The sequence below is a fragment of the Antechinus flavipes genome, chromosome 2, assembly GCF_016432865.1.
Source record: "Antechinus flavipes isolate AdamAnt ecotype Samford, QLD, Australia chromosome 2, AdamAnt_v2, whole genome shotgun sequence".
NCBI classification, from domain to species: Eukaryota; Metazoa; Chordata; class Mammalia; order Dasyuromorphia; family Dasyuridae; genus Antechinus; species Antechinus flavipes.
The window spans coordinates 135,509,653-135,537,319 of record NC_067399.1 but is presented as its reverse complement, the minus strand read 5'-3'; the positions used below and the strand labels follow the sequence as shown (position 1 = coordinate 135,537,319).

Here is a 27,667-nt window from a genome sequence, read left to right as displayed (position 1 = left end):
GCTCCCCAAATCTTCGTGGTTAGCACTTCCCTATCTCCCTGCACCCCCATCCTATAATTTGGTTTGACCTGATTTAGGAGTGGGTTTAACTTCCCTGCAGCTCCCCTTACCTCCTGAAATGAAAGGATCTTGGTTGGATCCTATATCTGAAATTAGGGCAGGTCCACATGGATTAGAGAGAAGGTTAAGTTTTGAGGTGACTCTGGTATTTCAAGGTTCCTGACCTGAAAGCTGCTTACTGCTGCCTGGGAATGGCCACTAAGTTGCTGGACATGTCACACAAACCCAGGCCTGCGGGCTGTTTTTTAATGGATGCATTAGCTTTAGCTTTTCTGTCATGGTTTGGATCCCTCTGCTGACTACCCCAGACTGCAGTTGTTAGTGACAGAATTTATTTCAGTGACAGAAATTATTTCAAGGTATCATTTATGTTTGATGGTTTTCTCATTTGGACCTTGCCTGTGCAGGGAAGCATGAACAACAAAACATTGTGTTTGCTCATAGAATCACAGCATGTTGGAGCTGGAAGAGACCTTAGTAGTTCTTGGTTCCAATCCCCTCATTTTATATGAAGGGGGAGTAAAAAGGGGAAAGGACCAGTCAGTGAAAGCACAGGCTTCATATGCAGGCAGGAGAAAGAATAATTTGTCTGTTTGGTGCCTTTTATATGCACGTCCAGTTCCAACCCAGCAATCAAAAGGCTGCTCTTAGCAGTTCAGTGAGCATCTTGGAAACAACTTATTTGTCTGTGTCCTGAAGTGGAACAGCCATCCCCTCCATTCCATGTCATACAGAAGCAAGCTAGCCCCCAGCCTCTGTCGGGAGTTATATCAGGCAGAGCACTCTGCAAGTGCTCCTCTGAACTAGGTCCTAGTTACCTACAGATGAAGTCATTGTGGCTAAGAGAAAAGAGATAACTCACTCAGAATCATATAGGAAGGATTAGAGCCAGGAACTGAACTCAGATCCTTGGTCTCCAAGTAGAGGGCTTTTGTTTGGGTACCATGTTGCTCATAAAGGAAATGGGGCATTGGGCAAGGTGAACATAAGAATAGCTCACATTTATATCACACTTGGAGGTTTACAAAGGACTTGTTCACAACAGTCCCATAAGCCTCATGATAAAAATATGATTATTCCCATTTTCAAGTGAGAAAACCAAAATTTTTAGTCATTGTCACAAAGTTAATAAGTTCTAGCAGAGGCAAAACTAAGTTTCATCTTCTGACTGGATTCAAATTCAGTGTTCTTTTCTGAATAACAAACTGTTCATCTCTACATGATGAACAGTTTCCTTCATCTTCCTCCTCCTTCTTCTCTTCTTTTTTCTTCTTCCTCTTCCTTTTCCTCCTCATCTTTCTCCTCCTACTCCTCCTTCTTGTCCTTGTTCTTGTTCTTTTTCTTCTTTGTCATCTTCTTCTCCTTTTCTTTTCTCCTCCTTCTCCTTTTTGTTCTTCCTTTTCTTCTTGTTCTTCTTCCTCTTCCTCTTCTTCTCCTTCTCCATTTTCTTCACTATTGGAAATGCCACGTATGGGTTCAGTCGCATTGCTTATGGACACAAAAGTTTTGACTTGCTCTCTTTCCATTCTCAGCCACCTTACCTCAGTTTGGACAGCCTAGTGCTCCCTGTTTTGGAGGGGTTACCATCCTGGTGCCAGGCTTGGTGAGGATAATCTCTCACCTTTAGCACCGGAACTCCCAAGCTCAAACAATTCACCAAGCTAAACCTGCCTCAAAAGCAGAAATTTCAGGTGTTACCATCATACTCTCTGTTACTTCTTTTTAGACATTTGTGTCTTGACTTTCACAACCTTTCTTGGGTGTGGGACAGAATCTTTCTCTTAATGCTCGGGCTAACTCAGCATGGTTTCAAACAAGGGCTCTTGTGTGGAAGGCAGGTCACACTTACTCTGCTTGGCCACAGTGGGCAAAACTAAGAGGAAAGGGAGGGGGCTATAGGGAGTCAGATTTAAGGCCATTTTAAGGAAAATTTTCCTAATAATTGGAGCTTCCCCAAAATAAAATAGAACAGACTGTCTCTGGAGGTGTAGTGAGAGTTTCTTTAAAACTCTGGGGGTTCTTTAAACAGAGGCTGGGGGATGTTATAAGTAGGATTTCTGTGCAGGTTGAACTTTGAGCTTCTATTATTCTCTGAATTTTATACCAAGAAGGAGAAATTTTTTTTAGAATACAAATTATTAAAGTCAACTTGAACACCATCCTGCTTATATTTAGTGATTTGGAATCACCCCATCCCTCCCCACCTCCCCCAATAAGTTATTTCTCTTCCTATGTCCTATACCTCAAATTATATCCGCTAAGGATTTAATTTCTGTTTATTGATGATTTTTTTTCAAAGATGTGCTTGGAAGCCTGCTTTGCCCTCCCTGTTTCATGCTTCCCATGGCCATGGTCAGATGCTCTGGCCCTGCTCTGCTATGATCCCCAACCTCTGCTGACTCCTGCCAATACAGCTGCTATGGAGAGTGGAAGCAGTCCTTTTGCAGGGACCGCAAAGGGTCATTTTCCCCCCCTATGGCAGCTGTGACCTCACAGCAAGGTCCATTTTGGATCTGTAGAAAAGAGGAAGACAGATGGTGGCCACACTAGGGGACCTGGAAGAACAGGAAGAGAGCGGAGAGTGTCAGGTGAGGGAGATCAGAACCGCCCCTTCCCCCATGATCAGTATTGTTTAAGCCAATTCAGATCATGATATAACCCAATAGTAACCCATAGGATAAAGGTATGTCTTTATAAATAATTGTAATTTTATAGATTATAAATACAGGAATGGGAGCTGTCAGGGAAGGGACGCCTGTTCCAAGGCACTATAAAATATCTCTCGTCTGGCTTTTCATTGACTTCAGGTTCCTCGGCTTTCTTTGCCCAGTGGTTCCTACCATTCCAGGGCACGGTGTACTCACTATATAAAACACTGTGCAAACTCCATTCCATCCTTTTTGGTGTCAGAAATTATAAATGAAATCTCTCCTAAGACTGAAAGAAGTCAGCCTCAGGAAACCAAGTCACAGCAGAAGGAGTCTTGGGGTGACAGCCCTGCAGAGCCAAGCTGATTCTTTGGGAAAGCAGCTCACCGAAGCATCAATGACTTTCCTGGCAGCCATGGAGTCTTGGAGCTCCTGCTCGGGCCCCATCTTTCCTCCGAGCTGCTGTTTGTGGTGACTCACCTCTGGTTCCCAGGAATGTTGTTATTTTTGGTCCCAGTGTCATTAAGATTGTGCCCAGAATCTCTGCAAGTCAGTAATTAAGGAACACATGGGCCCCCAGTGAAGGCAATTTAAAAATAGAGGGAGACATAAGCCTGTCATGTGGCCCTTGGGCTGGTTAAACAGAGGACGGTAGCTACTCTGGGGGAAAGTCTTTTGGCCATGAGAGAAAAGCCAATGTTATTTGGGATTTTGTCTCACAGGATACCCCCAGGCGTCCTGCCTCTGGAGGACTCCCCAACATTCAGCTCAGCCATTTGGGAGCAAAAAGAGGGAGACCTTCCTTGGGGTATGGCATTCTCCACTCAGGGGGCGGCTTTGCCATTGGAAGTCTTTGGTGCCGGCTTCTGCTGGAAAGGTTTAAGGGAAAGATCTCTTTTTCAGTGATTCATCCACTATTTCTCTGTTGGAACACTTGGGGAAGGAGTTATGCTGGAAGAAAAATGGTGAGTGAGTACTGTATTTCCAATTAGAAATTGCCTTAATGCTGGGACTGAGGGAGGGAGGCAAGAGAAAGGGAGTGTTTTCTGTAATCTGTAGCCTCCATGTAGGAGCCTCCCCTTTCTCCTTCTGCCTCCAGGCAGCCGGTGAGACCTGATAGAGAAGACTCCCTGCTCCTGATAAGGCCTAATGGACCCAGGGACTTAGTTGGGGCCCTTTCTGGGGTCAGATGTCTTAAGGGAAGGTAATAGCAGTGTACTATCTGCCCCCACCCTGTTCAAACTGCAAACCCCAGTGGAGGGAGATTTTCTGGACGTTTAATAACCAGAATGCCCGGCCCAATGTGGTTCTGGAGGGTGAGTATTTAACTGGGGGTTAAAAAAAGGATTCAGGAAAAAAGATGTGTAATGAGAAAATGGGAGGGGGGAGTCTATGATATAAGATGCAAAGATGGAGAGACCAAGTCTGGGACTGGGAAAATTGCTTCTCTTTGCAGTAACAAATCTGGTTGAAATAGAAGCATGTGTTTGAAAGTGAGAAGTGAAGATCTTTACTTACTTTTGAGTGTTCAAACTGAAGAGCATACTTTATTGGTTAATAACCGAACCACTTTTTAAGTTTTATCACCAGAGATAACACTTTGGACCTTTCTTGCCTTAAATGAGTTCAATTTGTATTTTTTATTGTCAGAGGTTTGCTCTCAAAGAGTTCTGGTCTCCGGCCTGAGTTATGTGCTCTGAGCCACTAATGTATTTCTCTTCCTTTCAAGTTTGTATGGACTCTGAAATATGTTCTTTGAAGTCATCTAGGGAGAGGGGCTCTCCATAATTATTGTTTTGGGCCCATTTTCTGTTGTTAAATTAGCGGCTTTTGATCTGAGCAAAGTGACTATGTGATGGGGCTACATTGGAACTAACTGGTTGGCCCTTCATACAGTTTAGTTGAAAAAACCCTAGATCTGGTGTAAGAGAATCTGAGGTTGAATACTGACTGTACTGCTTAATAACTGCAGGACATCTAGATAAGGAACTTCATTTCCCTCCTATATTAAATGAAGACTTTGAACTAGATGAAGGTCCCTTTCAGCTCTACGATAATGATTGATTGATGATGTTTAAGGGTCTTGTCATATCCATATCCTCTGACTTATCTGTGCAGAAGGGATTCAAACACTTAGTAGCCTCCAATGTAAGCAGTAGGCTTCATATATACACTTTATTATTCACCTCTTTGGGGATCCTGGAATTTTACATTTTTTCTCTTTAAGGAATGGAGATTGAGGGAGGGAAGTCCAAATAAAAAAGAAAAATATTCCATTATAACCTCTAGAAATAAATATAGGCTTGTGGGCTCAAGGAAAAGTGATGGAATAAGATTATTCAGAAAAAAGATAAACTGATATGATGGTTATTATTATTTTGGAGCATCACCAGCCTGAGTGTTTTTGTGATTGTTATTGCTGTTAAGTTGATTCAGTCATGACTGACTTCTTTCAACCAGCTATTTGGGGTTTTCTTAGCAAAGGTATTGAATAGGGTTTGCAATTTTTTTTCTCCACTTCATTTTTACAGATGAAGAAACTGAGGCAAATGAAGTTAAATGATTTGCCCAGGGTCACATAGTAAGAGTCTGAGGTTAGATTTGAACTCAGGAAGATGTCTTCTTGATTCCAGAGCTCTAGCGGAGATTTCTCCACTGATTCCATTTCTTAAGGAGCCCTAATTAATAGTTACAGCCATTTTTGGTGATCCAGCCCACAGTTTAGGGATTGGATGCCAGGTTGGACTATGTAAAGGCCCTACCCTTCTTGCTTGATGGCTTAGTGGGAAAAAAAGGACATTTTTGTGCCTTTCCCAGCTAAGAATGAACGATTGTGGCCTACTAGTTCCTGGAAACTTCTTAGAAGTCTGTCATTTCTGAAATGTAGACTGCCTATACTGAAAGCCCTGCTTGGGCAAGTGAGGAGGGAATTATTATTGTCAACACTAAATTCATGTGAATTCTTTCACTTGTGTATCCTCGGCATAGAGGTGAGAAGTCACGCACAGGAGGATGAGCCTTAGAACTAGCAAGACCCTTGTGACCATCTGGTGCAACCCCCTCATTTTACAATTAAGGAAACCCAGGCCCAGAGATATAAAGTGAAGATCATTCAGATGGTTGGGAATGGAGTCCAAATGTGTCCTGATTCCAAATTAAACAAAATGAGATATTTGTAAAATTATTTAAGCTACTGAAGTTTAAAACAGCTTTAAGACTTTGGGAACATTCTGAATGATAAACTCTTTGCAAATCTTAAAGTGCTATATAAGTGCTAGCTTTCATCATCATCATTATTATTAATATTATTACTACAACTAATGATTATAATAAATTGTTTACTATAATTTATAATATATAAACTATAAACATATAGTTTATAATAAACTAAATTATTATTGGTACTACTAATAGGCATTATTAGTACTACTAATAAATAGTAGTATGAATGGTAGATATTCATATTACTAATAAATATTATTAGTACTAATAGATATTTGCACAATTAATACAATGAAAATTATTAATATGAAGACATCATTATTATTATTAGCAATAATAGTGAACATTATTATTAATGATAATAATAAATACTTGACTAAGAAACTACAAGATTGCTTTTTCTGAACATAGACAAAATAATGATCTTGAGCAAGTAATTTAACTTCTCTGGGCCTTGGTTTCCTTATTGATAAAAATAAGAATAATATCTACAGGGATATTGTGAGGATGAAATAAGATAATAGGTGTGGAAATGTTTTGAAAGGCACCTTATGCTCTTGTTTTGGTGTTATTATGTACTATCAATTCAACCAAAGTCAAGACTTGATGGATTAGCTGAAATTTATTTTAAATTCCAACATGCTTCTTGTTGCTTAGTCAGAAGGTACTCAGAAAAATGCAGACTAGTTGTAATATTATCCTAAGTGAATCATAATTAGGAAGGTAATTTCATGTCAGTTCAATTCAGTATATATTTATTGGATATCTGGTGCATGCAAAGCACTGCACTCAATTCTGGAGATACAGAATGGAGTCAGACACTGTCTCTGCCCTTGAAGAGCTGACAATCTAGTAGATGGAATGAGCTATTACTTAACTTAAAATATAATTAAATGAATGAGAGGTCGATCAGAAAGATTTCAGGAGGGAGGGATCATTTCTAGCTAAGAGGGTTGGGGAGCAGGCTTCATTGTTAAAGCGGCACCTGATCTGAGCCTTAAAAGAAAGGATTTCAAACTAGCAGAAACATGGGGCTAATCCAGGTGTGGAATATGGCAACTCCCTGGGTTAATAATTCATCCTGTCAAAATTTCCTATTCAACACTTTCTAAATAATTTGGGTGAAGGTATGCATATCAAACTTGCAGATGACATAAATTAGGGAAGTAAATAAAGCAAGTCCAAGTGGATTACACTGAGGAATAAGAGATATTGACTGGCTAGAACTATGGGTTGAATCTAAGAAGATTAAATGTAATGGGGTAAATGCAAAGTTTTGCAATTGAGCTAAAAAAATCAGTGTCCCAAGTACAAATGAGAGACACAAGACCAGACAACAGTTTTTGTGAAAGTGAGCTGGGGGTGTTAGTGGACTTTAAGCTTCATATGAGTCACTAATACGATGCAACAGAGAAAGAACAAATGCTATTCTAACGAATATTATTTCCTATTTTGTATTGAGAACATTAAACTTAATTCAGAGAGATATAGATTCCAGAATGAAGGAGGAGGTAAGGCTACTCTACACTATTCAAATCAAATCAAATATTGTTTCATTCTGGATGCCACTTTATGGGAAGGACATTGACAACCTGGAGTTCATCCAAAAAATGATAGAGATGGGGAGAAGATTGAATACAGTTCCATAGAAGGAAGGAATGAAAGATCAAGGGATATTTGATTTGGAGTCTTGGAGATGATGATAACTGTCTTCAAGTATTTGAAGGGCTATAAATGAAAGAGATTAGATTTATTCTGCATGGCTCCAGAAGTCAATAATTAGAGCGAAGTCAGAAAGTCTTAAAAACCAGTTTTGACTTTTTGTCAGGAAAAGGTTCCCAACAATTTAGTTATTCAAAGATGGAATAAGCAGTCTCAGGAGTAGCACGTTCCGCCTCATTGGCAGTCTCCAAGCCAAAGCTGGATGACTATCTGTCTTCTGTGTTGTAGAAGGGATCCTTATTCTGTTGGCTGCAGATTGGACTAAAAAAGTCTCTAGATTCTTCCAACTCTGAGATGCTAAGATCCTGTGATTTTTTGACAGTTGTAAATAGTCTCCTAATCCAAATTGTCTGTAGACTTTGCTCTTCTGATTCATTCTTCACACCAATCCCAAAATCATCTTCCTAATGGGTAGTACTTCTTCATCCAAAAATCTTCATTGGTTCCCAGCTGTGTACAGAAAAAAAGTCTAAACAATTTCACCTGACATTCAAGACTCTTAATATTTTTAGCTTTCACACATTCTATATTTTTAGACCATTGTCTCCAAACATTTCTGATCATGTACATCTATCAGTTAAAAAAAAGTGAGAGAGCACTCACTCCCAACAGATACATTCACTTATTTATAAATTATATAAGTGTATTATTACACTAATAATTATATATACAATAAAATATATACATTTATAAATTTAAAAGAATGAGACAAACTAAATAATCTTTTTAAAATAACATCTTATTAATGATTCTAAAACTTTTTTTGGTTCTCACTAATAAATATTTTAAATGTTTGTTGATCAATTGTGTTCAGCTTTTTGTGACCCCAGTTGGGATTTTCTTGGCAAAAAACATTGGAGTGGTTTGTCATTTTCTCCTTCAGCTCATTTTATAGATAAGGAAATAAGCAAACAGGGTGAAATGACTTGCCCAGAGTCACATACCCAAGTAAGAACCAGAGATAGAGTTTGAATTCAGGTCTTCCAGACTCCAGGCCCAGCACTATACCCTCTGTGCTACTTAGTTGCCCTAATGAGTAAAGGGCATGATAAAGAAGGTAAATCTCCTGGTTATGCAGTAAGAATGTAATACATCTTATCTTTCTGTCCTCTGATTGATTAGCCCTTGGTGTCCAGGTCTATAGTCCACTTTAGGGCTGTAACCCCGCTTTTGGAGACCATTACTCTAAATATATTCCAGACTTTCTTCCCTCCATCCCCTTTTCCACATCTCTTTTCCCTGCCCCCATTCTCTTCCTTCTCTTTCAGTTCTGTCAATCAGTCAATAAACATTTATTAACCACCTACGAGGGCCAGACTAAGGACTAAGAGGAGAGAATACAAAGACAGACCTTTAAAGAGCTTATAATTCAATAAAAGAAGACAACATACAGAAGGAAGCAGAAAAACAAGGTAGGAGAGGGAGGAAGAAAGTATCCAGCTTTGGGACATGGTAGGGAAGTCCATAGGGTATCGTTTTTTTGTCTGATGCTTAATTTTTCTTTCATGGCCCAGCTCAAATTCAATCTCTGTGATGAAATCTTCCCCTATTCTTCCCAAATGAAACTAGTTTCTCTTGTCTCTCAAACATCACAGAGGGCCCTTTAAAACTGCATCATTCTCTATCTCCCAGTTTTTTATTCTCACTACCCCATTACCTCATCTGCCTCAGGAGACCCTGTAGTGTATTCTATTCTCTGGGAAAGGTATTTTTTCACCTTTCTGGGTCTCAGTCTCCTTATCTGTAAAATGAAGGAATTAGAGAAGACCATCTCTAAGATGGCTTCCATTTCCAAATCATGGGACTTTCTATGTCCATGTCTTCATTTCCCTGATAGAGTGTAAATACCTTGAAAACAGAGACTCTGTTATCTTTGTGGCCTCTAGATCACTAAGCATTGTTTTATCCATAGGAGGTATTCCACAAATGTTGTTCATCCTTTGTTCTTGAAAAAGACCAATGACATCATGAGGGTGATATCTTGACTTTCCAGTGAATTGGATTTTCGAGAGACAGATACACAAAGTTATCAGCTTCGTTCTCTCCTCCAGGGCCACACGAAATCAATCAAGTAGACTGGTCATGGCCTTTCTAAGGACAGGTCTCAGCTTATCCAAGGCAATACCCTTTAGTGACTAAGGGCTAAGTTAAGAATTGAGACTAAAGGCAACCTAATTTGCCATCACAAAATGTCAATCTAGGAGGGGAACATCCTTAAAGTTTTTGATCAGAGGGAAAAAACTGCTGTTAACATTCCTGATTAATAAATATTTAGTCAGTGAATGAAAAGAGTGAAATGAAGGTTTAGGTAATAAGATTCTGATGTGAAGGATTTTGACATATATAAACCACTTTCTTTCTTTTCTTTTCTTTTTTTTTTTGGAGGGGGTAGGAGGAAAATTGGATCAAGTGACTTTCCAGAGTTACACAGCCAGTAAATGTCTGGGGTCAAATATGAACTCAGGTCCTCTTGACTCCTATACCATCTAGCTGCCCTATATTTCATATATATTTATATGTATGTATATGTATGTATGCACCTATGTAGATATATATCTATCTATAGTCATTTATACAGGTCATTTAAGTTGCCTCAGTTTCCTCATCTGCAAAATGGAGGTTAAAAATAGCACCTACTTCCTAGGATTGTTCTCAGACGTGTCAAAGATTAACCAAGATATGTATAAAGCACTCTATAAATGCTAGTGATGATAATAATAGTGAAATTTGACGGAAATGCCTTAGTGCTGTATAGATGTTTAATTTTTGACCTCTGATACATACTGACTCTGTGACACTGGAAAGTCACTTAACTTTTCACGCTCTAAGACTGTAAGTTACAGAAAAGATGTCCACATGCTTTGGCTGAGGGAATTTCTTCATAGGAAGTTCCCTAAATGCAAATATAAAAAACCCCTCTGCCATGTTGTCTATTATTATCTGCTGGGAATCAAAATGAAGCATGGGTCTTGTGTGCAGGTCTTGGAGATCATTGCCCTGCATGTTATCTCTTGATATGTTTATCCTGTCTCCAAATAGGGCTGATGATAGCTATCTTTCTCCTGTTCAGGGCAAGTTCTGATTGTGTCATCTTTTTCTGACAACCAGTGAAGATGCTTTCAATAACTGGTACTCAGCTGGGAGTTGTTCCTTCTTCTACCCCTGACCCTCCCTCCTCTCTGTGGATTCCTAGTTGAGCAAAGTGTGATTTATTACCTGAATTTGCTGTCATAGCACAGGAAGCAAAATGCATTAAGAGGAAGAGGTAAAACCAGGAAGTCCCAAGTTGCTACTGTGCCTCTAATCAGCTGTTAAACTCCATTATGTTGTAACAAGAGATGGTATGTATGAATGAAAAGCTTTAGAAAACTGTCTTCAATCAGACTTTATTTACTGACAGATCCCATAAAAATAGCAACCTTCTCTCAGGACACTGAGACCAGAGGGTGTTTTTCCATACTGAGAAAAGTGTAGGCTCAGAGCATTACTCATCAGATGTAGAAAAAGTCAGGCAGTAGAGTATTTGATAATTCTTCCTGGAACTAATGGACTAGTATTGGTGTACAAGCTGGGAATCTGTTAACTCTTTGCTTTCCAAGGGTTGTTTTGGCATCGGTCTTCATATGGAATACCATTGGGTTCCAACTCCCTGTCAAGTCTGTAAAACAAACAAAAATAAAAAGCTATCTGGCCCTTTTCCCTCCTGTCTCATTCCTTAATGGCTGCTATTGATTGAGGGTGATGACGATTTGCAAACAGTGGAATAGATTCCTAATAATATGACAGGCTACTTAGAAAACCCATTAGAGATGGAGAGGAAGCTGCTTTGAAGCAAAACAGGGGATGGGATTTGGCTTGGGAGGAAGGGGATAGAGAAGGAGATGGAGGGAAGACTTCCTTTCCAAAGGGAAAGAAAGCTAGAGGAGAGCACATGAAATGTAGGGCCTTCACATTCAGCAGATCCTTAAACCCTTGTTATCTGACATAAAGGTCAGTCCCCTCCCCTAAATACTTCTTTCACAGTTAGAGAGTTTCAGTTACTTGCTTTCTTCACAACAACTCTCTGAAAAAGGTCCTGAGATCAGGAAATCATGAGTATGACACTTAACTAGCCATGAGTATGACATTTAATTTCTCTGAATCTTAGATTATTTACCTTTAAAATGAAGATGATAGTACTAAAGGGCAATGGTTCTCAAAATGTGATTTGGAGACCCTTTCAGGGAGTTCACTGGACCAAAACTACCTTCATAATAATATTAAACTATTTTCATTTCTTTTAAATAAAACTTTTTATTTTCAAAACGCATGCATAATTTTCAACATTTACTCTAACAAAACTTTGTGTTCCAAATTTTTTTCCTCCATTTCACTCACCCCCATATTTGTATTTCTAATATTAACTCTTGATCAATATAACCCACATAAACCAAATTTTTCTCCCTGTTTCCTTCACCCCATTATTTGCATTTCTAATATTAACTCTTGATCAATACAACCCACATAAACAAAAGCCCTTTTGGGGAAAGGGGTCCTCAAAACCTTTTAAATATAAAGGGATCTTGAGACTAGAAAGTTTGAGAATTGCTGCTATAGAGCTTAACTCGTACAGTTATTGGAAGATTCAAATGAAGTAATATTTGCAAAACACTTTGCAAACCTGTAAAATGTTATATGAATGTTAGCTTTTGATAGCAGTTGGACAAGTGTTCTTATTCTCATTTTACAGAGGAGGAAACTGAGGCATAGAGCGATTGAGTGATTTGTTCATTCACACAGCTAATAGGAAAAGTATTGGGGCAGCTAGGCTGCACAGTGTGATAGAGCACCAGACCTGAGTTCAAATTCAGCCTTAGACTCATGACACTTACTAGCTGTGTGACCCTAGGCAATCCATTTAACTCCAATTGCCTTGCCAAAAAAAAGGAATAGAATTAAAGTTGGGACTAGCACCTCACTTCCATTACCTTATGCTTCGAGTATATGTTAAGTGAGAGAAGAAATTGCTAGAGTGGGGAGAGAAAAAGACTTTACAACAAACAAAATTCCCAAGTTTGCTTGGGATAAGCCTTATGAAATCTCCCTTTGAATGCTCACCTATTCAGAATGTTTAGAACTCGGTGGCAAGTCCACAGCAATATGACTAGAGGTCTTCAAACAAAGAAAGTCTGGGTGACCTCTGGGGACCTCTTGCCAGTGGGGCTTGTCCTGTCTGGTCAAACTGGACCCACTCTGACCTTCTAGGATTTTGACTTGGGGAGGAGGGAGGACCCTCCAGGAATAAGGTAGAACATGAGCAAAGGACTGGGAAAGAGAAAGACAAGCTCTTGTTTGGGGGAAGGAACACAGAGGACTGAGAAAGGAATAACTCTGATTGAGGAGGGCCAGGCCAAGGACTTTGGACTTTGGCATACAATAGGGAGTCACTGAATATTTGAGCTCAGAGAAATGGTGTGACCAATTAATCATATACTCCCTCTTGGGTTATCCTTTTAAAAGGCAAGGAGACTCTTATGCTGCTATTTAATTTGTACAAGTATGGATTTTGTCCAAAGACCTCTAGTTAGGGAAACCCACTTTCCTTCTCCACAGCTCACTCCATTTGGGAAGAGTTTTGATTGTTAGGAAGTTTCCCCTTATAATGAAGCAGAAATCTGCCTCTCTCTACACTCGTACTCCTGGTTTTGTCCTCTGGGGCTAAACAGACTGGAGTCTGATCTTTCTTTCTTAGGACAGTTCTTCACATGTGTGAAAACAACATGGTTCCCACTGCCGTTCCCCATCCTTGTTATCAACATGGCCTCTTATCCAAAAGAGTCAAGTGTATTGGTTCTACATTTGATCCCTATTGGCTGCGTGATCATGTAACCTTTAGATGCTCTGGACCTTAAACTAGAAAGTACAGGTCTATTTTTGTAGGGGGAGTTTCCTTAGCTGAGTTTTCTCCACTAATGAAATCACAGGTCCATCTCCATCTCACATCTATCTTAAATTTTTTCTTCTCTTCTCTATAATCTCTTCTATTAGTTTACTCAATGTTTAAAGACCAAAACAAAATCCATTCCTTCTAGAAAACCTTCCCTGAACCCACCCCGCCAACTACCTGTTTTCTTTGACTTCACATATCACTATTTCTTTCACAATTCTTTAAAAACTTAAGCTTTAAGAATAGCTAGGTGTGCTGGTCCTTAAGTTAGGAGGACCTGAGTTCAAATCTGGTCTCAGACACTTGACACTTCCTGGCTGTGTGACTCTGGACAAGTCACTTAACTCCAATTTGCCTCAGAGGAAAAAAAAAAAGAATGGCTTTTCCCCCATGCCAGGGATGAATGGAATTGCTAATAAACTTAAAACCCTGATATTTCATAAGCTTTGGCTGAGCAGCATGAGTGGGCAATAGGATGATAGCATGGTAGTCCAGAATAAGTTCCATATAGATTGTCAATCAGGAGTCCTGAGGGAGAAGCTCAGCTCTGTCATCTACTCCTTATATAAGTGAGTCACCTTCCATTCCAGGACTCTGTTTATTCATCTGTAAAATGAAACATTTATACCAGAGTCTAAACTCATGATCTTGTGATCTGGGAAGTTCACAGATTTAATTTCTTGCTTTTTGTGGAATTTAGAGCTGAAAATTTCATAGAATATAGAGCAAAACTGTCTAGTACAATTGTCCCCATTTGAAAGGGGAAGTGATTTGTCTAGAGTCACATAAACATTGAGGAAAGAAACTGGGATTCAAACCAAGTCCTCCAGATTCTAAATCTAGTTTGTTTTTTCTCCCCCTTATACAATATTGTCTTTCAACTTCACACAGAATTTTAAAGTCAATTAATTTCCATTATCTCTGTTTCTCTGTCTGTGAAATGCAGGCAATAGTATTTGCAGTTTGGGAGAGATTGCTGAGTTAACATCAGCTGATTGCTTTGAGCATTTCGGGCAAAAGTCTCTTTAAATAGGGATAACAGAGACGACGATGTTGCAGTTAGTGCTTGTTGGATGAGACCAATCCTGTTTTATTCATTCCTGTCTTGTCCAATTAAGAATATTTTCTGATTCTGGTTGCAGAACTGTAGATTTAGAACTGGAAGGGACCTTGAGATCTCTCTTCTCTGTTTGCAGAGAAGGAAACTGAACCCCAAAGAGAATGAGTGATTTGGGGAGGGAAGAAAGGAATAAGCATTTATTCACTATGTGCCAGGCATTGTGCTTTACAAATATTATCTCATTTGATTCTTACAGCAACCCTGTAAGGGAAGTGCTATTATTTTATTTGTAATATTTTATAGTTGGGGAAACTGAGGCAGAAAGAGGTAAAGTGACTTGCCCAGGAACATACAACTAGTGTCTGAGGCTGTATTTGAATTCAGGTCTTCCTGACTCAAGGCCCAGCACTCTATCCACTGCACCATCTAGCTGTCTCAAGGTCATGTTGATAAGTAGAATTTCTATTTGAATTCGCATACTCTTACCCTTAATCCAATGTTCTTTCTACTATTCCATGCTTCCTTCCTCAAGCTCATGAGATGCAATTAGATGTCATCCTGGGCAGCCACTGAGTAAGGTCTTATTTGAAGAATTCTTTACAATAAATAAGTGTCTTGTTTCAGGCCAGCCCAGCCCCACCAAACAAACAGCCACGTGTAAAATCACACAGCTGGGCAAAATTCGATTTCAAGATCTCTCCATTTGTTCTTTAACTGCCCCCTTTAAAGAATATTCCTCTTCTCCCACTCCCACATCCCCATCTAGGTTGTCCCCAGCTTGAACCAGACATTTCCAGGCAGCCTTTTCCTGTGATCTCTAACATGCTTTCTTGTTCTAAGAATCTATCAATCTGTGAGAGGCAATCTAAGTTAAGGGGAAAATGGGATGTAATTTGCAAAAATTCTGCTTACTTCATAAAGCAAGTCACACCCACCCTAGACTATAGTGATTTCTCCATACATAGTTCGGTTCCTTTCTGGCTTTCTGGCTCTAAAGGGCCTGCAGGGCCTTGCTGGTTAAAACCTGGATGCTTTAACAATTCTCTGGGGAAATCAGGGAATCAGTAAGAATCCAATAAAATGGAATTGGGATGAGTGAGGCAGCTTCTTTGTTGTCAGTATGTTAGAACTGCCTCTCTCCCTCAAGTACAGAATCGAGGTATCTTTGTGATCTGTGAGTATGTAGTGAACTAATCTGCAAAATATTTCTTCCAGAAATCATGCACCTGGGTGGTTTTTCAGTACAGGTGCTCCTTTCTCCCAGCCAGGTAGCAGACTCAACATTTGGTAAATACTTTCTTTGCAGCTCACCTAGGAATGATCTTTGAGCTTAACTAGCCTGGTTCCCAGATGGTGGGAAAACAGGTTCTTGTTGCATTAGTACCTGAAGACCTTACAGCTCTGAGTATTAGAGTCACAAAGTTGGAAGGGATCTTTGGTCAGAGGACTACAGCCAGCTCACATAAGCTTATGAGCCCATTGTTAAGTTATAAGAATTTATACCTCAGAAATCAGCAAACATGTTTTATTTATTTGTTAGGGTTTTGGGGTTGTTTTTTCTGCTTTGAGACACAATTGGGGTTAAGTGACTTATCTAAGGTCACACAATAAGTGTTAAGTGTCTGAGGCTGGATTTGAAATCAGGTTCTCTTGACTCCAGGACAGATACTCTATCCACTGTACCATTTAGCTGCCTCCAAACATGTTTTATTGATTGTCTAAATTAAAGTTATAGAGAAAATATTAATACTGCAGAAAATTTAAAGTGTGTCCCCTGGAAGGTTGTTTAAGCATTTAATAGCACACCCCTACCAAATTCCAACTCATATTGCTTAAATTCTAGTTGCTTCAGTTTTCTCAACTGTAAAATGGAAAAAATAATAGCACTTACCTCTTAGGGTTGTAAGCAATAACTGGCATAATATTTATAAAGTTCTCAGCACAGTACCTGGTACATAGTAGGTATTATATAAATGCTAGCTATTTGTTCTTATCCTTCTTCTTCTCTTCCTCATCACTTGAATAAAGATTCCCTCTCTGAAATAGTCCAAAAAGTCATCATTCACCTTAAGGCAGCAAAGTGGCACAGTGGGCATAGTGAGATGGACTGGAATCAGGAAGACCCGAATTTGAATTCTGACTGAGATACTTCCTATCTGGATGACCCTAGGTGAGGTATTAGTCTTTGTCTTAGTTTCCTCAACTGTAAAATAGGAATAATAATAACAGCACTTAGAGTTGTTGTGGGTGTCAAATCAGATAATATTTGTAAAGCATTACATGCAGCTAGCTAGCTGCTGCTATTATCCATCAACACCATCACCACTCCTACTTCTATCATTATTACTCCTAATATTTCTACAATACCACCACCATTACTACTGCTAATACTGTCAAGCATTTACATACTTCCAGTATTACTACCATCACCACAACCAATTCCACCACTAGTACTACTAGTACTCCTCCTCTTCCTCTAAATATTATTACTACTATTTCTACCACATCACCACTACTATTACTACCAGTGCTACTACCCTCAAGTATTTACATACTACTACTATCACCACTACTACCATTACTACTATTACTACTACTATTACTACCACCATCACTAGTATTACTACTACTACTACCACCACAACCAACTCTACCACTAGTGCTACTTGTACTCCTCTTCCTCTAAATATTATTACTAATATCTCTACCACATCACCACTACTATTACTACCAGCACTACTACCCTCAAGTATTTACATACTACTATTATCACTACTACTACCATTACTAGTACTAGTACTACTACTATTACTACTAGCATCGCTAGTACTACTACTATTACCACCACAACCAACTCCACCACTAGTACTACTAGTACTCCTCTTCTTCTAAATATTATTATTAAATACTATTACTAAATATAAATATTATAAATATCTCTACCACATCACCACTACTATTACTTCCAGTGCTACTACCCTCAAGTATTTACATACTACTACTACATTACTACCATTACTACTACTACTACTATTACTACCAGCATCACCAGTACTACTACTATTACTACCACAACCAACTCCACCACTAGTACTACTAGTACTCCTCTTCCTCTAAATATTATTACTAATATCTCTACCACATCACCACTACTATTACTACCAGCGCTACTACCCTCAAATATTTACATACTACTACTATCACCACTACTACAATTACTACTAGTACTACTACTATTATTACTACTACCATCACCAATTCCACCACTACTACTCCTAGTACTCCTTCTCCTCTTCCTCCTCCAGATATTATTACTAGTATCTCTACCAAACCACCACTACTATTTTTTCTACCACCACTACCACTCCCCTTCCTCTTCCTATTATTACTATTACTATCACCACCACTACCACTATTACTTCTACTATAACTATCACCACTACCACCATCATGAACCATTTACATAGTTCTTAAACATTTGCAAAGCATTTTACAAATATTATCATTTTTGATATGATATATGATTTTAATCCTATTTTGACATATCATATTACAACATTTTTTCATTACAACAACCTTAGGAAGTAGGGATATTATTATATTCATTTATAAATGGGGAAACTGAGACAAATAAGAGTTAATTGACTTGGCCAGACTCGCACAATTTTAGTTAATATTCATATAGCGCTCACTATGTGCTAGTACTTTATAATTATTATCTCATTAGATTCTTATAACAGCCCTGAGAGGTAGGTATAATGATTATCCTTATTTTACAAATAAGAAAACTGAGGCAAATAGAAGTTACATAACTTGCTCAGGGTCATACAGCCACTAAATGTCTCAAGATGGATTTGAATTCAGCATTTTTTTAAACTATTGCAGTGAAATTCAAATCCAATATTTCATAGGAAGATCATAAGAAAGGAAGTGCTATGATGGAAGCTTGGGAATCTGCCATAATTTAGAATTGGGAAATCTTGATTAGTGCTAGAAATGCTCTGCTCTTTATCCTGATGGCAGACCCAAAGAAAGGCCTTCTTCCCTCTGAAAGGGGGGCATAATTTGTAGGACAAAGTAAGATAGTAGACAGGAGAATCAGTCTCTTCTCCTGAGGATGTTTGATATTCTTAGCACAGGAAGATGGAGAGTTTATCCATCTTTGTGCACTCATCCATTTTAAGTCAAGCCATTCATTGACAAGTATGTATTGAACACTTCCTCTATGCTCCAAGATTTTTTTTTAAGTGAAATCCATCCTAGCTTTTGAGAATTACAGAATCACTGCAACATATTTAACATATATAGGACTGTTTGCCATCTAGGGGAGGGGGTGGAGGGAGGGGAAAAATCGGAATAGAAGTGAGTGCAAGGGATAATGTTATAAAAAAAAATTACCCTGGCATGGGTTCTGTCAATAAAAAGTTATTATAAAAAAAGAGAATTACAGAATCACAGGATCTAAAAGTTACCAGGGTCCTCCAAGGCAATGAATGTGGTCCAAGCCACCCACATAGGAACCCCCTCAATAACATCCTTGACAAGTGGTTTTCCAGTCTCTGCTTAAAAACCTCCAAGATGGCAGAACCCATCCCCATGGGAGCAGCTCTGATGGTTAAGAATTTTTTCTCATACTGAGTCTAAAGTACTGTCTTTGCAACTTGTACCTATTGCTTCTGATTTTTGTCCTGTAAACAAACAAATCTAATCTTTTTACACAACAATCCTTCAAGTACTTGAAGATAGCTATCATTTCTTCAGTCACTTGTACATATTGTTGCTAACTCATTATTTTGATTGCATTTGAATCTCCATGACCCTGTTTGGTCATCCCTGTTTTCTTGGTAGAGATAACTAGTGATTTGCCATTTCCTTCTTCAGTTCATTTGACAGATGAGGAAACTGAGATTTAACTGACTTGTCCAGGATCACACAGTTAGTGACTGAAGCCAAATTTGAACTTATAGAGATAAGTTTTTCTAGTTCCAAGTCCAATGACCTATCCATTGAGTCATCTAGTTACCCATAGCTTTTACAAAGTAAATACTTAATAAATCGCTATTGGTTGATTGGTTAATAAATGCTTTTTTTTCTTCATTTTTTAAAGTTTATAATCTATCAAGGCATAGCTAGTTGAGGCTTCAAACTAATACATCAGGTTCAAAAAACCTAGCTCTCTGATTCTCATCAAAATCATAATGGAATAGTGTTACATATTACAGAATAGCTGTTTTGCTCCCATGATCCTTTGAGTCTAGAGGAATCTTCTTGGGGTAAGTAAGGAGCAATAGACTGTGTGTGCATCAGGACCTATTGACATGCTAAAAAAGAAACCTCAGAAGGAACTAAAGGAAGAGGAAGTTGCCAGGAGGTCTGAGGAATGAGGAATTCCCTTAAAGCCTTTCCATTCCCCCAACAACCCTCTCTCTATTTCCCCATCCTCTCCATCTTCCACTTGGAATTCTCAATTGGAATTAGAATCAGTGATGGTTTCTCTTGCTCAGCAGCAACTTATTGCTCACTATCATTTCCACATTAAATCCTGAGGCTTTTCTACCCTACATCCCCTGCCATCTGTATCTGGGGTATATTCTATAGATCACATATCATCCTAATTGAAAGTTAGAACAGGAAGCGACCCTGGAGATCATCTAGTTCTAGTCCCTCATTTTATAAAGGAGGAAACTGAGGCTCACAGAAGTGTCAATTCTTGTCCAGGTCTCCACAGTGAGTCATTAAGAAAGCATAATTTAGCTATCCTGACTCTAAGACCATGTTGATTTCTAGAACCCTTGCCAAAACATAAAATTCAAAGGTATCTAGTATTGGGGGGGTTGAACTCCTCAAATATATTAGGGTTTCAGAACAGTGTTGTAAGGTGCCTCAAAAGAATTTGTAGACTTAGACCATCTCCAAATCAAGTGGCAAAGATTTTATTATAACACCATTGACTGACAGGCTAAGTTCCAAAAGGGAGTTTTTAGTGATTAACAAGGAAAAAGATGAGGGCTAAGTTCCCCAGCAGAATTCAGCATTAACAAAGGGGAAGATGTCATAGGCAAGTTCCTAAAGAACTTGCTACCTTAAGGAGAGCAGTTTCTAATGAATCTGAGGCCATAAGGAGGGATAAATTCCTAAAGAAGTTGGGGGGAGGGAATTATGCCATTGATTGGCAGATTAAATTCACAAAAAGGAGTTAGCCATTGTAGTTCTTAGTAAGTAGGCTAACCCTAAGAGGAGTTAGCAAAGAATGGGGATACCAGGAGGTTCTTTTATAGAAGAAAAATCATCTCAGCTATTTACATCTTAACTTGGCCCTTTGATTGGATACAGTAACTGTGGAATTACCATAATTTTCTCGATGCAAGGAATTTGACAAAGAATTCAATAAGGGCCCGGTTAAGGATAACAAAAGGCCCTCCCTAAAAATAAAAGGCCCATTTCAGGAGAAATAATTCCATCAGTGCTCCTCCACACTTGCTTTAGGGAGTAGCTTGGCTTCCTGGTTGTTTTCAACAATTCAAGCTTTCTCCAGTTAGTGCCCCACCCCATGACTTACCCAGTTACCAAGAATTAAGGATCAAGAATCCCATCACTAGGAAAATATTAAAACCAAAACCCTGTGCTGGGCCCCTTTTCTCCTATACGCTATCTCTCTTGGTGACCTTATCAACCCCATGGATTCAACAATCATTTCTACATATAGAGAATTCTAAGATCTATATATCCAACATTAATCTCTCTACTAAGCTCCAGGCTTTCATCACTAATTGCCTTTTGGACATCTCTTACTCAACATATCCAAACAGAAATCAGTATCTTTCCAGCCCCCTCCTTCCTAACCTTCTCTTTCAAACTTTCCTTACTGATACCCCGACTTTCAAATTCAGTGTCATCTTTGATTTTTACTTTCTCTTACCCCATAGATCCAATTGGCTGCCAAGTCTTTTCATTTCTACTTTTACAACATCTCTTGTATAAAAAAAGATGCTCTTTGCTGTACCCTCATAGCCATCATCCAGAAGCAGACTCTCATGACCTCTTCCCTGGACTATTGCTATAATCTGATTGCTATAATTGCTGACTGCTATAATCCTAAATTAGGATATCCTCACTTCAGGCCATTCTCCACATAGCTGATTTTCTTAAAGACTGGCTGACCATGTCTCCTCTACTCCCACCCCCACTCAAGTTCCAATTTTCTCCAGGATCAAATATAAACTCTTCAGTTTGTCATGTTAAGTCCTTCACCATCTGGCTTCTTATTTTTCCCATCTCCTTACTCCTTATCCTCCTCCAAATCCTTAATGACCTAGCATCTACTTGGCTTCTTACTGTTCCTCCCACTGGGCCCTCCATCTCCCCTGCCTTATCACTGGCTATCCACCATGTTGGAGTTCTCTCTCTCCTCGCCTCAGCAAACTGAGCTTCAAGACTCAGTTCAAACCCACCTTCTGCAAGAGGCCTTTCCCTGTCCCTACTCCCCCTTTCAGCCCATACTTTAGCCTTCTCTCTGTGATGACCTTTGATTTATACTTTGCATTTCTTGAATGAACATAATTATTTGTATCTTGTTTTCCTCCTTTAGATTTTGGGACCCTTGAGATTAGGGACCTCAATATGATTGTATCCCCCATTGTTTGGCAATTAGGAGTGTTCACTCCAGGCTTGTAAGTGATGGATTGACACTTCAGCATCCACTCAGCTCAAGGGGAAACCATTTTAGAAGAAAATACGACTCTCCTCTTTTCTTAGACATAAGAGGAAGGAGAATACAAATGAATGTCTGGTACTGGGTGATTAGAAGGGGATGGAACAGATTATGAGTCATTTCTGTTAATTCAACAAATCAGTGGGGCATTTGAAAGGTGTTACCACCTAGAGTAAGGAAAAATCTTCAGTACAAAGAGAATATATCTGAAAGTTAGAGGTTAAAAACTGTGAAAACAAACTCAGGCTGGATGGAATAGAGACTGCCCCTCTTGAAGTAGTTTCCCTAAGGAGAATACCAGGAAGCTTACTTCTAATATCTTTGATGCAAATATTATGTCTTTGCCTCAGTGTGCTTAGCAGTACATTTATGAAATTTAATAATAATAATAATTAGAATAAACAGACTGGGAGAACAATATATGGGACAGCCACCTAGCATGGACCTTTCCAGAGCAAGAAAGGAGAACATCTCTTCTCACATCTTCCCTAGTCCTGTATCTGGGAGTCCCTTTTAGTCTGTCCCTCAGTCCTCCTCAGATTTCCTCCCTTTTGCCCACCTCCCCATACATTTTTCTGCCTTTCAGAATGCTGCCTTCTAGTTCCTTTCACCTCTTCCTGCCTTTCTCTAAGCTACACACACACACACACACACACACACACACACACACACACAACTCTTGAAATAGTATGTTTTGGGAATATTATCTAGTACTGCCATTGCAGATGTATATCTGAATAAGTGAGGAAGAGGAAGGGGGCAGTGCTGCTATTTATGTTCTCATTAATCCTCTGCTATTTGTTTCTGTGAATATGTGCTGATATTAAAATAAGTCTCATGAGGACATGGAACATCTTGCTGTCTTTCCTCTGTAACCAAGTGCCCTGCACAGTGGGCAAGAAATACATATTTGTTGAATATGATTCATTCATTCATTTCTTTTAAAAACACATCAATACTTTCTATTTTATATAACAATAATAATAGTATTTATATAGCAACTTGGCATTGTACATGTGCTATCTTGTCTGATCCTCACAACAACCCTCTCACATAAAAGATTATTATTCCCATTTTATAACTCCTGTCTTGAGCAAGATTTGAATTCAGGTCATCCCGATTTCATGTCCAGAAGTTCTTATGCACTGAGCTACCTAGTTGCCCTAGTCATTTATTAATATGTCAGTCATCTCTCCTCCCTCCACTACATCCTGGTCCTACCATTATCACCCTCCTTTGTGATAATGAAAAATAGTTAAGTAAATGATTAAATGATGTTCTTTGTTCTTTGTTCTGGAAAAGGACCATGACATCAGGGAGGTGATACTGTGACATGCAGGTAAATTGGATGGGAGGCTGGGAAGGTCACCTGCCTCACTTTCTCCTCCAGAGCCATCTAGGTCCAGTGGCCACATATAGATCATGATGTGGATCAGGACTGGAGATGGTCCTGGATGCAGTGGGAGACTGTGGCCTTTTTAAGCTAAGGTCTTCGACAGGTCTCAGTTTGACTGAGGCTGCACTCATTTAGTGATTAAGGCTAGATAGCAATTGAAACAAAAACTCTTTTAGTGAACCTTTCATTCATACCTTTATAGTCACCATATTTATTATTCTTCCATTTGTATTTATTACTGTGTCTCAGTTCATGAAAGTCTTCCCTTGCATCTATGGATTCCTTATAGTCTTCTGGTCTTGCTGAATAGTAATATTTTCTTACATTCACATTCCTAATTTTACTCAGTTATTCCCCAATGAATGGGTGCTCATTTAATTTCCAGTTCTTTGCTACCAAAATCCAAAAGTTTTGCTATGGATTTTGGTACTTGTTGGAATTTTTTGCTTTTGATATCTTTGGCATCTAGGCCCAGAAGTAAGATTTCTAGGTCAAAGTATGTAAATGGGTTGGTTGCTTTCTTATGTAATTCCAAATTGTTTTCCAAAATTATTGCACTGATTCATTTATTTATTCAAAAACATTCATTATGTACTCACTATACACTGAAGAAGATAAAAAGGTAAATAGGATGCAGATAGGTACCTTCAAGGAAAATATAGCAATGTTGAAACTTGAATCTTCCTCTGAAAAACCTATAAATCTTTCAAGGTCCAACCCTGGCCCCACCTTCTATGTGAAGCCTTCTTCAGCCATCCTGTAGGCAACTTTCTCTCCTTTGAAGTCCTGGGGCACTTAGCACCAGCCAGACTCGGCTGCAACTTGATGGTGCCATATTTATTGTTTAATCAATTAATAAGCAGGTATTAAGCACCTCCTATGTGCCCAGTACCCATGATTCAAAGACAAGAATTAACAATCTCTGCTCTCAAAAAGAGAGCTGGAGAAGGAAATAGCAAATGACTACAGTATCTTTGCCAAAAAAAAAAAAAAAAAAACACAAAAAACCCCAACCGCAAATAGGATCATGAAGAGTTGGACATGACTTACAATGTCTGAACAAGAAATTGTCAAATAGCTTACATTCTATCAGTAGAAACAGCATGCACTCTTTAGTTTATATAAAATAAAGATAAATAGAATGCAAAATAAATACAAGGTAGTTATAGAAGGTGAATACAAACAGTTTGAATATCAGAAAAAAAGCTTCATAATTGTGTCTTGAAGGAAGCAAGGGCATCTTTAATGTGGAGGTGAGGAATGAGTGAATTCCAGGTATTTCTGACATGGAAATTTTATTTATTTATCTTATTGTTCATGCTTTAGTATTAGGCCTGCTTCGCTGGATTCTGAGTGTCTTGAGGTCAAGGATCACATGTTATAAATTTCTTTGGATCCTCCACAGTGTGTTACATCTCCCCTCTGTAGAAGGCATGCATTCATGAATGAATGACAAGAGGAAGGAGAGAAGCCAGTGGGAATGCTAATCTATGGCAGGACTTCCAGCCTGTCTGTGCTGCATGTATGCTGAAGGCCATCTCTTTGGTGGGAGCTACTTTAAGTTTAGCCAGCAGACCCTCACACGGCAGGCTATCGTCCACCACCATCCAAAGCCTTTCCATCTTGGCAAGACCTGCTGGAGCTTTCTGCTTCACTCACAGAGTCCTTGAGGCCCAAAGTCACCTCTATACCATGCAGAATCTCTCCAGAAAGACTTCAGCAGAGGAAAGGCTAGAGACATGTGTCTTCTTTTCAGCTTTTCCCTGGAACAATTTAAGTTATGTAACCTTGTACAATGGAATGGAAAGAACGGGACTTTGAGTTCTAATCTCATTTTTACTAATGACTATTTGGGTGACCCTTAATAAGAAGAATAAAGGGTGACTTTTCCAGTTTAAGTCTCATGTGCCTCCTCTAGAAAAGGAAAGAATTGGATTAAATTGTTTCAAAGCCATTTTTCAGATAAAAATTTTCAATTGTCACCATATATTCAAAGTTCAGTGTTGGGGGGGAGAAAGAAACAAAGTAATTTTGGAAAAGTTGCAGGAGGACCAGAATTTGAAGATTGGTTTTCCAGCAGAAACAAAGTCCCCTTTTGAAATGTCTACCTTGTAACTGCTGGAGGCCCGTTGTTGAAGAACCTTTGGCTTCATTCCACAGGAATGGGGTTCACTACAGATATGTAGGATGGAGGAAGATATAGGCAGGATTTGGCTCCTGATTCATAGATTATTCTTTGACTTTTCCTATCAAAGCAATTATAGATGGATGGTATAAATATTATATGAAAAAAGAACTGGCTAGAAAGGCCAGCTAGAATTCACTAGAGGATTAAATAGAAGGCTAATGGGCCCTATTTAATTATTAAGAATAATACAATGAGTCCTGTGTGAAAGATTACACATGACAACTGCTTGGTCCTAAAGAGAAATTAAGACTGGGAAATGGAAAGGAGATGGCAAGGTGGTGTTTAAAGAAGGCTGCTAAGTACCTTGTTGATAGGAGCTTAAGAGGACAATGGAGATAAAAAATATGTCATCCTCTTGTCAAGTCTTGAGGAATGGCAAAATCTAGAGAAAAATGCCTGTTCAATGGCCTAATTGGGTTTAATTGCTTTCAAGTTATTTGGCTCTAGGAAGAGGGAGAAAACTCTGTGAGTCAGCAGAAGGATCTTGAAGAAGGCCAGCTGTACCATCCCTGATCCTCACATCTGTTTGGAACATGGTAGCCTTAACCTCAAGGGGCACAATTTGTTCCAGAGCAGAGAGCCCCAAGGGCAATGACTCCCTTAATATCCCTCTTGTGAGAGGGTAGGGGTGGGGAGTGGGGGGAAGATTCCTATGCAGACTACCAGGCTTGATAGTACTTAGGAGTGACCAGTAGAACATTTGAATTGCAAAGGAAAAAACTGTCCTTCCAATATTCCCACCAATGATGAATCTCATGGTTTTCTCCATCCTGAAGAAGTACCAGGACAGACTAGGACCAAGAATGAGTCCTAGCATTTTCAACCTCCCTCTTGGGGAAATTGGTTTGCTTCTGTTTTTATCCTTCCATCCATTATAAACTTAGGTTTATAGCAAACAATGAGAGATTTGTGTACATTTCAGAGCAGATTTTGTAGGTAGTATCTCTAATTCAAAAAGATTACATATAGTCAAGGAATTACAGAATTGATAAAGAAGGCCTATGGTGCTCTAAAAATTATCTGGAAAGTCTTGGAATGGCCAACTTTGGTTTCACTTATAGCACTTTAAGATTTTTTCAGGTTCTGTAATAGTAGGAGGAAGAGGAAGAAGAGGAGGAAGAGTAATGACATTTAAATAGCACTTTTCAGTTTGCAAAGTACTTCACAAATATTATCTAACAGGAACTTCACAATAACCTTAGGTACTATTATTATTCTCATTTTACAATTGAGGAAGCTGAGGCAGACAAAGTTGTTAAAGAGCTTGCCTAGGAACAAAACCTAAGGCAAATACAGTGTTTATTTAATGCCAGACACTGTTAACTGCTGAGGTGATAAAAATGAATGAAATTGACTTTACTTTCAAATTGTTATAGAAATATAAGCTCCCAACATCCTGAGGAGCAGCTAGATAGAATAGAAGATAGAGTACCACCTAAAGTCAGGAGGATCTAATTCAAATTTGGCCTCAAACTTTTACTACTTATATCTGTGTAACTCTGGGCAAGTCACGTAACCCCAGTTGCCTCACCAGCACTCCCCCCTTTAACCCCACCAATACTCTGGCTTCTTTCCCCATCATAAGATGGCCCCCTCCTATGAGTATGTATAGAGCTGGGTAGCACATCCTGGACTCAGCATTATCCTGGGCTGTTCTGCTTCTTCTCAGAAGGATTAAGTAAGGAAAAAATCCCCAAATAAGTCAAGAAGAATTAAAGATAGAACCCATCTTAG

The 27,667-nt window shown here is 38.9% G+C and overlaps 1 protein-coding gene and 1 long non-coding RNA gene across 9 annotated transcripts in view; one reads left to right on the top strand and one right to left on the bottom strand.

Moving 5' to 3' along the window:
- The first annotated feature begins 3,890 nt into the window (after window positions 1–3,890).
- ANK1 (ankyrin 1) overlaps window positions 3,891–27,667 on the top strand; it is a 190,909-nt gene continuing 167,132 nt past the window's right edge. For 4 of the 7 annotated variants that reach the window (XM_051975589.1, XM_051975583.1, XM_051975588.1 and 1 more), the window contains exon 1: window positions 3,895–4,024. In XM_051975589.1, coding sequence (XP_051831549.1) covers window positions 3,998–4,024 — 27 coding nt within the window. In that variant the 5' untranslated portion in view covers window positions 3,895–3,997. Of the gene's footprint in view, window positions 4,025–27,667 lie in introns of all 7 variants that reach the window. The other 3 variants (XM_051975584.1, XM_051975582.1, XM_051975590.1) reach the window with 1 other exon arrangement.
- Window positions 11,022–27,667, bottom strand: part of LOC127548267 (uncharacterized) — a 36,881-nt gene continuing 20,235 nt past the window's right edge. For both annotated transcript variants that reach the window (XR_007950341.1, XR_007950342.1), the window contains exon 2: window positions 11,022–11,310. This is a non-coding gene — a long non-coding RNA (uncharacterized LOC127548267). The remainder of the gene's footprint in view (window positions 11,311–27,667) is intronic.